The following is an 11,464-nucleotide window of genomic DNA, read 5'->3' on the forward strand; positions in this document are numbered from 1 at the left end:
ACGTGTCACACATCGAGCTTCCTCTGCTCACTATATCCGCTTTCTCCTGGACCCTCTTCTCCTGTAACCATCTGACTGGCGGTGTGATATATGCAGCGAATATCAGAACCCGTTTCCCCACTTTCTAATTAAAGCAGACCTACTTTTGAAGAAAGGTAGTCTGGGAGCTTCCTCAGTATGGTGGTTAAAAACGTACCACATTGCAAGTTTGAATTTCAAATGAAGAATATACTTTTGTGCCTTATTAAGTAAGGTCTTAATGCCTATGAAAGCTAATAATACAATATAATTTATCTCACTTTCATTCCAGGGCACAGTTCTAAAAAGTGTCACTTTCAGATATTAGTATTGAAACTATCTCAGTGCCTAAAAAGTCACCATGTTTTTCGTTTTTCTTTTTTTTTTTTTTAGCTGTGGGACCTACTGCAGAAGTTGCAGTTCATCATGACATACATTGCTCCCTGGCAGATTGCCTGGGGATCATCGTTCCATGTTTTTGCTCAGCTCTTTGCAATACCTCATATCCTTTATAAATTTGTTTTTCTTTATTCTTAAATTCCTCTTCGGGTATGTAATTTATTTACAGTGTTTGAACAAGGTGTAAAACTCCTAGGTAACTTATTTTAAAATGTGAAAATGCTTGGAGCATCTCCTGAGAAATACAGTTTTCTCTCTTTCTTGGCTGCATGGGTTCTGAAACTGGGAAGCCAGACTCTGACTCAAACTGGTCTGTTTATGCCTGCTCACTTCCCACCGAGCCACGTTCTGCAGATCGCTTACTTCCACAGTCTTCAGCACTGACTTTTGGTGCATCCAGAAGGAAACATTGTGACTGACGTATTAGCTCCAACTTGGGCGGACTTTTATGTATGCAGAAGCTAGTTTTGTGAAGTGCTGGACATATGGCTGACTGAGCTCTGAAATGTTAGTTGCTTTCTCAGTTGCTTCTAGTTGGTATCTCAGATACCAACCAAATTCGTTTCAGTGAGCCAATTTCTGTTGCAACTGTCCTGATTTTTTTCCGTTTCAGAAGCAGCTGGATTTTAACATTTTAATGTACATTTTTCATTGTGGTGCTAAGAAGCATTCTCCTTTTTAACATTTCTACTCTGTTTTATGAGTAGCAATATATGTTCGCAGTCCTTCGGAAACAGACTGTTTCAGTGCCTGTTCCAGGGCTGTGAGCGTTGATTTTGTGGATATGGAGAGTAAAACAGAGTGCAATGACCGCCAAATGTCTGTAGGGTGAAAAAATATATATTGGATTTTTGGAACAAACATTTTTCAGCTTAAAGTCTAATTCAGTTAGAAACTTGATTTAATACAGGAAAAAGATAAAAAATGAAATAAACCACTTTAGCTGAGCAAATTTAACTTTATTGACATCTAAAGCATTTTCAGAGACTAACTTTTCATTTCTTCCTGCCCTCCCAACCAAAGTTGTGGAAGAAGAGTTGACAAAGTGGTTTTAGTTCAGACCTATTGAAGAGTTTACTTTGTACTGTTTATTAGATATACGCACTGAAGTCTTCGTCCTTTTCATCCCACGGTGTTTCCCCCCCGCTCCTTGAGTGATTTCTTCCCTCTGCTCTTTACTGTGATATATTGGATCGTATGCAGCATTGATTAACTATGCTTATGTTTCTAGATAGGAAGTATAAATGAGAGCCTTGGACAGAGGGAATTGCAGACAAAATAACTCCCTGAGGGAAAGCTTTAGATTGTCTATTTATGAAAGGAAAACATTAAGAAAATAGTGATCTGTCTGAGCACTTTGGGTGATTTGTAGCAAGTTATTACAGAATTCCACAACAAAAGATTATTTTCATCTCTGTTGTAGGTATGAATTGCAGGAGAAGTGTATATAAGGTTATTTAGTAAAACACTTAAGAACTGAGATTATATTTCAACAGATTTCCCTTTGGTCACAAATATTTTGTGCAGTGATAACTTTAGTCTTGGTAAAGTACCAATTAAGCTTTGCAAAATGGAAGGCAGTTAACTAAGCAGGATTTAGTTTATTTACACAGTTATTACTAAAGTGATCTAGACTAGTTTTCTATTATATTTATAATATCCTTTGTAAATGCAAATCTGTCTTTTAAGGCAATGTTGCAATTAAGATACTGGTTAAATGCCCAAGTTACTATTCCCACAACAACAACTTTGCCTTTCTGCATGGTATTTTTATTTGTTGTTACCATAACCCTGCAAACAGTACTGATGAATGCATGTTGGAGTTTGCAGAGGCACTAAGCCTGCCATTTCTTTGGAGAGTTTAATTATTTGTGGTTCTTAATTGCCTAAATCACTTCTGCAAACGGGACATAAATTTTTAAATTTCGAAGTGCCTCTGTGAGCTTTTGCCAGAGAGCTCAGCGATATGGGAAGTTCTGCACGCTGTAATGCATTTGATTCCGGTGCACAGAGCACGAAGGGCAACATGCTTGGGGCTTTGCCTGGGGGAGGTTGTAGAGCCTCTGCCATTAGAGATCTTCAGGAATTTAGAAAAACATCTGTCAGGAGTCATATAGGTTTAGCTGATCCTTCCTTGTCGCTGCTAGATGGACTAGGTGACCCCTCAAAGTCCCTCCTAATCCAGAAAGACGAGGCATGGGAACGGGCTTCTGGCTTGAGGAGAGATCTGCAACTTCACTTCCCAGCGCTTAAATGTGTAAGAAAAGGTTATGTGTTTATAATTATCAGTGCACTGAGAAAGTCAGTGTAGTTTGTAGTCAAGGGAGGATTTTACGTAATAAATCAACGGTGAGATTTGGAAAGAAAGCATTTGTAGTTCAGATTATCCTGTTTATGAGAGTTTCTGCTTTGGCTGTTTCAGGGTTACAGATCTAACATCAGAAAAGGAAGCCCTGTGATGCTCGGTTCTCCCATCTTGGGGGATGCGTGTGCTTGGAAGTGACGAAATGTTTTTTGGCCCATAGAAATTGCAAGTAGAACTGTGGGTTTTGGGAAACAGAGGATTTGCACTGGCCTTACTGCATAGTTTTGTGTTAAAAGAAGGGGATGGAAGACTTTGAAAATGTCAGTCTTTCAGTTACTTGTTTTGAAACTGGTTGGAATTTAAACAGATTTTTGAATTACAAGAATTAGTCCTCAAAACAGAATGTTTTATTTCATGTTGAATAGTTTTTAGTTATTTCTTCTTAAAAATCAAATTTTGAGGCCATATTAAAAAGAAAATCCATTATTCACAAAGAAACAAGTTCCGCTTCTACTCTGTATAACCTAACAAAGATGGTTACACAGGAAAATTGGCTTGGGACATAGAATAAGAAAACATGCCTGTAAGTTTTTGGCACTTATTTTTTATTTTCTACTTAAACATAATTAAAGCATTGGTATAACAAAAAATTACCTAATAAAAGGAAATCAGGTAACATCAAATAAAAAAACCAACCTGATGACAAATAATTGCCCACTGTACACATCAACTGTGTATGTAAAGGAGTTGGGTGCTGTTACTTGCTCTCATGACATGCTTGCATATATGAAACACTTTATTAAAATCACTCTTCGCAAGTCAAATGGGAAATGTCTTCCAGCGTACATACAGTAGAACATTGTCTTTTAGCAAAAATAAAACTGTTGATAGTGATTATGTCTTAGACACAAACAGTTCACAGTGGAGTCCTAAATGTCTTAACTCATGGCGGTGGCAATTTTTTAATCAATCGCGACATTAGAACTCTCCTTAGAAAACTTGATTTGCTGTCCTTATCTGTCCTCCTTGTTCTCTTTGTCTCCTCAGCTCCCATGCCTTCTTCCCTTATCTGACAGTTGTAAATACTTGTTCATCTTTCACAGCCAGTGCTGGTTATGACTACAGTGTAATGTGACAGTTTAACTTTTTTTGATGCACTTGCTTCCTGCTCTGTCCTCTCTGTTACTTTTTGAACTTGAGACTCTTGAGGGCAGCTCATTTTGCAAGCTCACTAATGCACAAAGACACCGTTCCAGATCACTCTCTTTTAATAAGTTTGAGGGATTTGAGAGATATCTTTTGGCAAATATTTGGTTTTAGATTTTGCAGATTGCTTTGAAAGCATGGCTAGCTGGCCTTTTTATGGAAATACTGTACCACGAATGATGCTACATGTGTTAGAATGGGTTTTTGTGAAGCCTCAAAGTCTGTGGGACATAGAGGATATTATGGTAAGAGGGTAAGCTAAAGGAGAGTGGTTATTGGGTGATTTGACCTGAATTTTAGTTTGGGATGCACTTGAGTGTTGTACTTCGAGATGCACTTGAGTGTTGTACTTTGATGGTTGCTCCTTAGTCCATGACTACTTTATTTAGCACCTTCCTCCTAAGAGTGGTGTAAGGAAGGACAACTATTCTTTTATGCCAACTTGGAAACTTTTTTTCCTGAGATTTCATGGACGTGGTATGAGTTAATGAAGAATTAAAGCCTAACATTTAATTTGCTTGGGTTTTTTAATCATGTTCCTTTCAACTCGCATGTTTTTCAGTATCCTTGTCCATCTCCTAACTTGCCTTCCAGCAATCTGGAATATGAATTTACATTTAAAGTAAGCTATGGATTCAGGCATTCATTATGATGTTTGTGTGATATTTACTATTCCCCTGTCCTCACCTTCTAATTTCCTATATATTTCAAAAAGCGTGAAATGCTGAACAATTTTTACCTTTCAGTCAGCATGGAATATTAAATTGTCAGTAAAAATTAACATGAAAGCATGATTTTAAGCCAGCAGGTTGGATTAATAGAGGCATAGTTGTTTCTCCACATACTAGAACATTCTAAAATAAGCAGAAACTCACAGAATGAAATACTGGACACATTGGGAGCAAGACTCCAGTGCAGAGAACTGAGAATTTCCAAGAAAGTGAGTTTTCTGAGACTTTTGTGTTTTAAACTCTGTGTGTCAGACTCTGGAAAGGCACTTTGTGTTATAGAAGGTACACTAAGGTAGCTGGAAAAGGGCACTTACTGCTCTGCCTACGCTCAGGATCTGTCCTTGGACAGAGGTTACACAGGGTAACCCTGCTAATAACGCACTCTGTTCAGACACGTCACCTCCATTACAACTGTGTAGCATTGAAGAGCCACCGATTACGTGCTGGTAATTGGCAATTTGGCACTGCCTGCCTTCCTTTCCTTACCACCTCTTTGGTAAAATAAATAACAGCAGAAAAGCAAAAATACATAGTTTGAAGAGCTGCCTCAACAATGGTTTAAAAGTATGAAGCAATTGTTTGTGTTACCTTAACTTGCAATTTTCAGACTCTGCTATGCTTTTTTTTCAAACTCTGGCCACTTCAGTCTTTTCTACACCGCTGAGTCCATTTCTTGGTAGTGTCATCTTTATCGCATCATACGCAAGACCGATCAAGTTCTGGGAGAAAAACTACAAGTAAGACTATTCAAAAATTTTCTACACTTTTTATTTGTAAAGGTTTTGCTCTCATTATTTTCACTTTTGGAGGTATTTTTCTTTCTGAGGATAATCCTTAAATTGTTGTAGAGCATGAGAGGTTAATCTTTGAATCTTGATTCTGGTGTTTTACTATTTCATGGTTATTTGGTTATTTCTGAAAATGTATTTAAACAATTATCGGTACGTTACAGATGAGGTGTCATGTTGCATTTGTTGTACAGACATACAGTAATGAAGCTGTGGGGAAAAAAAAAAAATCAGTAAAACTCCCAGTTGTCAGCCTTTTTTGTCTTGCTAGCTAGTGTTAGCAACTAAATTTGTGAAGCCTTTGGCACTAGAAGTCAGGCTGCATTAATATATTTTATACTAGCCTGATTAAACGTTACTGTTTGGGATGTGGCAGGTAACTCATAGTGAAGTGATGAGGAGTGTGCATTGTCATTACTTGCTACATCTGATCTTGGAGTTTGACTTAAGAATTGGTTGGTTTTGTCAGATTTTAGCTGCCGTTCATTCAGTTTGACAAGGACATGCACACGGAATATTGAAAAGATTCAATAAAGAGTTTCTGCTCCTTCTACCCAGTAGGATTTGAAAGCTCTTGGTAGCTGGGATCTAATGGGCTCCCGACAAGAGTACTGGAGACAGGGAAACACTTCCCTTTCCAGATGGAGGTAGGTTTTGCAAGGGATGAATAAGTGGTCTGCAACTTTAGGGGCTGGATTCAGTGACTAAGGGAGGTCCTTTGAGCCCTGTTCTCTGGGCAGAGTGTGAGCTCTTCAACGCCTACTAAAATGTAACCAGGCTCGGAGTAAGTTACTGCAGCTGCAGAACAGTGGTTTGAGGCACAAAGTGAAAGTTGTGTTGGCCAAATCAGGACTTGGCTGGACCAGTGAGAAGTGCTATACACTTACCACACTTCTTGTATGGGTGCCACTGATGTATCTGGGCACCTCAAAAGAATTCAAAACTAGAAATTACAGTGATTGATTTTTCCATCTTTTAGAAGAAAGGGTCTGGTTAGTTTGAAGAGTTTTATTTTTGTTTCAGTTTGATTTGTGTCAGTGAATGTGTACTCATCTATAAAGAAATTACTCCAACAAAGCCAAGTCATATAAAGAGCCTTTGTATTTGCTTCTGAAATTTGTGGAAACCTTTTGGGGGGGTAGCTGAGTTTTGTACACTGGGGCCAGATCTTAACAAAATTCTTTCTCTCACATCTTTTCTGCGTCAACAGGTTCATTATTTCATAGGAGTGAAGTTGAGGGGAGTTGTGGAAAGGCAGGAAGCTACTACTAATCCCATAGAGAGCGTTTCATTTTTGGACAGAAACTTTTAACCATATTAAGTAGGAAGTGGAGAATGGAACATCTGCAGCATTTTTCTTCAACCAGAGCATTTTGAAGGCATGTGGCTTCTTTTCTAAGTACAGGTTAGAGAATCAAACTCAGCTGTAGGCACATCACTTCCATATACCTAGGTTAGTGTAGTATCTGTAGGTTATTGCAGATGGAAATAGAGGGACCATTTTCATTTGCTTTTGGTTTGTCAAAGGCTTTTGGGACGAGATGATCAGAAGATATTCAAAGGAAATGTCAAAAGGTGGTGCTTGATGGGTGATACTTAAATAAGGGCGTCTTGTTTTCATCAGTACTGACCATCTGTGGCTCCCACTAAGGGAAGTAAAAAATCATTAGCACCAACTTCTTTAAAACAAAACTAATCATTTTACCCATAAACTGTAAAACCCCGAGTGCAAAAAATCTAACCCTTTTATTACTTGAAAGGACAAGTTGTGGTGGTTTAAAAATAAGCAGTAACTACAACTACAACTTTGTCTTCAACATGAATGCTCAAGTTAGGCTCTTTGTGAAAAATTCGTGCTTTGTTGTTTGTTAGAAATTCTAGTGTATCTTTTGTGGTCTTCTCTCTTAAAATGTAAACCCCACAACCTTGCCCCTCAAAAACCTTTCAGAAGTAGAAAACAGCATTGTAAAAGATTCAGATAGTCATCAAAGTGAAATAAACGTTTGCCTGAACCTGTGGCATCCCACAATATGCACATGTAATGACTCCTCCTAAAATTTGTATTCATTTTGTCTCTAGCACTTCTGATTCTCCTTTACCTCGTTTCCTTTTCAGTATTTCATTGCCCACATGAAGAACTGAGCAGAGCGAGTGAGCATTGGACTGAAAAACTCATGAGTCATTAAAGGGACACAGTGAAATGATAGAAAAACGCAAGGGAAGGGAGTAATTTTGTATTAAGAACAGGGAAATTTTCTACAAAATACTTAAAATAATTGAATGAAGTGAGACGGGCCTTGCCTTACTGCTTTAAATCTTGACCCTTCAACATCTAAAAATTCAAAGGGATGGCGTGATTGCTTTCTCTCAGAGCTGTGGAGTTAAATAGGACCGGGACTTGAGCTGGAGTGGAAAGTTGTTGTGGCTCCTACATTGAACTGTTTTTGGGCTGCAGTGCCCTATGGCCAGATACGCACTGAGTTTTCAGGTGCTGGAAGACAAAACAGAACAAACAGATGGAGAAGTTGGTGTAGATTTCTTTTTTGGAGTGCATTGACAGTTATTTTTGCTAAGTTCAGCTCAGGGTATTCATGGAAAGTCACAGGTTCACTACAGTGCAGTCTGAGATACACTCCTATGAAACAGAAGCACTGGCAGATGTTTTTGCTATTTCAGTATGCATTGCCTGTTGACAGGAACTTTTGCCCAGGGGAAAGCTACCTTCAGTGTGCTTTATGTAGCTTTTTTGTTTTGGCTGCTTTGCATATTCATTTTCAAACACTTCCGTACTGCATTGATGACTACATTAAATTATCACATTTATATTAGCTACACAAAAACTCATTTACGTTTATATGAAATTACAGAGGTCGTAAATTCCATGGTTGTATTTTTTATACTTGAACCTCTTAATTGGACTAGCCAAAAACAATTTTGACAAGCAGTCTAGATACCAAAGTAGCATGGTTTTGTTTTTCTTCCAAGTCATAAATTGGGCTGCTTTCTTAGAGTGTCATTTCTGTTCATCAGTATATGCACACTTCACTGCTGTCAAGCAAACTTCATTTTTTCTTTGTTTCACTTAAGGAAAACTCATTTGGGCCAACGGTGTGAAATTAGATGAGGGAAAAACCAACCGGTTCATTTTCTGTAAAGTGAATCCAAAGTTGAAGCTTTGGACATCAGCAAGTAGACAGTACCATGTTTATTAATAGAGCTGGGCTATTAGGCCAGTAGCCCAAGTGGTGAGCAACTGCTCCATCAGTTCCTTAAAGTGCTGGTTTGGTTGTCTCTATCTGGTTTTCTGAGTGCGCACATACACATCTTGCATTTCCAGTGTTTCTTTTAGTCCCGCTTTTTCTGCTGGCTAAAGATGAGTTTGATTCCTCAGGTTTCTAACTGGGCATCTGCCACTCTAGATGATGTGAGCTGGAGCTGAAAGTCTTAGAGAATTAAGATGATGTTTTGTTTGTTTTTTCAAGGAGATGGAGGAACTCAAGTGGGTTAAAAAAAAAAAAAGAAGATTCATTTTGACAGTAAGCAAACTGTGAAATTCCTAGCAAGCTCTTCAAAATTCCGGAATCATACTGTGCCTGTTTGCTCTTGCAGTGTGTGCACAGAGCACGGGTGTTCTTCCCTGCGATCGTCAGATGCTGTTTGTTTATAGCGTACACTTTGGTACTCACTGCCTTCAGAGTCTAGTACACCAATACATCACTGAGGTCAGGGATCTTTTGGGGGGAAAGGGAAGGGTGACTTTAAGAAGAAGAAAAAATAAGGCAATGAGGAAGGTAAGAAAGAACAACTTCTCGTGCAACCACTCTTTTACAGCTTTTGCTGCCGTTGTTGAAAAGAGAGGGGTGTGAAATCAGAAAGCTGGCCTGCTGCTCACGAGCTGGTTGCCACATGGGAGTCCAACTATGAGAAATTTTCTTTTAAAAAAAAAAAAAAATAATTGATGCAACACTGGCTTTGTCCTGCCATTAGCCTGGGTCCTGCTTCCCAGTTTGAAGAGTCCTGTTTTAGTCTTTATTTTCACAGCTGTTGGAATGATTGGGCTGTAGATGTCAGAGAGAGAAAAGGAAATAGCAGTAAATCTTGTTTAATGTATAGGCACTTTAAAGCATAAAGTGTTTGTTCAAACTCTGTTGTTCCGTTCCTCTGCTTTGCTTGTTTTCTTAAATACTTTGTCACGCTGCAGCCTGACTCTGCCCCCCTCCTCCCTTCCTCTTATCTTGCTTTGTATCTTGGATAAAGCAATGGACAGAACAGAGTAGGAAGTTTACTTTCATTCCCCAGTGGGTCTAACCACTGGATCATGTCGAGCAGCCTGTTCTCTGCTGCAGCTGTGACTTGTCCCTGCAAACAGCAAACTGCCACCAGGAGTCTGGAGATTTCGCTGCTTATAAGCCACTCGTCTCTCTCCTGCTCCTTGTTTCTATTCTTTCTTGGTCACCTGGTTCAGTGCCTATTTTTGGGTAAGGCACAGCTTGCATTTGCTTTGAAGGATCTGGAATGAATTACTATGTGGTGTAACTGAATTTGTTAGGTGTCTCTAAAGAGGCTGTGATTAAATTGCCAGTTATCTCAGAATGGCATTACAGGACACCTCTCTGTTTGAGAATATGTGAGCAAGGCTTTCTCTTCTCCATCTTTTTAAAAAGTGTATCACTGTGTTATTGTTCCAGTCATTGTGGTCTGGAAAATAGCCACCTGTAAGGTTAATACAGCTGGGAACGGAGGGTGAGGAAAACCTGCCCTGCCTCAGATCTAGTGCAGCTGGCATTTTCTCTTTTCCTACTGGCTCACTTAATCTGCCCATCATGGACAGCCTGCAGGTGGAATGGGAAGAGTTTTCCCAGTGTAGACGTAATTCGGGTTGACCCCACATTGTGCACGTGTGTGGGAAAAGGAGTTGTGAAATGTACCCATCTGCTCCCTCCCTTTTTCTCATAAAATAACAGGCCTTCCACTTCTAAATGCTTATTTTTAACACACCGTAGTGCATCTAGTTTCCCTGTGAGCCTCCTTATCTGTTACAGCTGCTAAAAACCCTGCTCCGAACACAAAACGTCATTCAGCCGTAACTGTCCATGGGCCTTGTTTGGGAGCTGCATGTTCAGACCTTTCAAGTTCTCCTTTTTAGGGCTGGATTTCTTTTTTTAGGCTTTTTTTGCTATGTTTGATTTTTCACATGTTCTTAGACCTCCATAGTGGTGATGTTTACAGAGGAACAGCTGCAGCAGCTGTTTATAGTTCGGTAATGCTTTGGACATTGATTTATAATGAATGCTTTAAAGAAAGGTACATTAACCTCTGAAGTCAACAATTATAGCATAACTTAAGCATAGGAGAACCTTTTTTCCCCCTAATCAACAGGCGTTAGTGTTTGCCTTATTTCCTCACATATCACTTCAGAAATGTCATGTTCTGACTACTGTCACTGCCTGTTCTCCTTACTTTAGGGTTCAAACTTTTCTGAATAGTTCCAACCACCTGGCATGAAAGCCACATTGCAGCCATGAGTTCTACTGTTCATTGCAATTGTTTTAGTTTCTTCTGAACTGTTTCTCTAGAAGGTTCTAGTTCCTTTGTTATCAGCTATTACTCAGTTTCATGAATGCTAGCCCCTTTGATGACCCTGGCTCTCTTAAGAGAAGTCCTCACTGAGTTGGCCTCAGGGCTCCTCCAGCCTTTTATTGAGTGTTAAGTTAATTTAGAACTCAACAAAATAGTATAAATAAGTATCAGCATGTAGATAAAACCAAAAGGGGCACTTATTAGTGCCTGGGACTTACAAGTCAAAACAAATAGGACCAATGAATGAATGCTTTTTAGTCTGAATTTTTGGTGTGTTGTCTCTAAATCAGGAGGTCTGCCTGGTCCTGTTCACAAAGCACATGGAATTTGGCGAGAATCTTTCTGGAGACTTCAAAGGGATTTAGATCCTTGAGCATCCAGCCTAGACTGAGGGATGCTTAGGCCTGGCTTGGGTCCCCTTGGGTACAGCAGTCCTG

The 11,464-nt window shown here is 39.2% G+C and overlaps 1 protein-coding gene across 1 annotated transcript in view; it reads left to right on the forward strand.

Annotated features, from left to right (window-relative positions):
• The window catches only part of PCNXL2 (pecanex-like 2 (Drosophila)), a 155,156-nt gene that overhangs the window by 95,646 nt on the left and 48,046 nt on the right, over window positions 1–11,464 (forward strand). Inside the window, exons 22-23 of the mRNA XM_009329229.1 lie at window positions 412–522; window positions 5,269–5,396. Coding sequence (XP_009327504.1) covers window positions 412–522; window positions 5,269–5,396 — 239 coding nt within the window. The remainder of the gene's footprint in view (window positions 1–411; window positions 523–5,268; window positions 5,397–11,464) is intronic.

Source organism: Pygoscelis adeliae, unplaced genomic scaffold (assembly GCF_000699105.1).
Source record: "Pygoscelis adeliae isolate BGI_AS28 unplaced genomic scaffold, ASM69910v1 Scaffold77, whole genome shotgun sequence".
NCBI lineage: Eukaryota > Metazoa > Chordata > Aves > Sphenisciformes > Spheniscidae > Pygoscelis > Pygoscelis adeliae.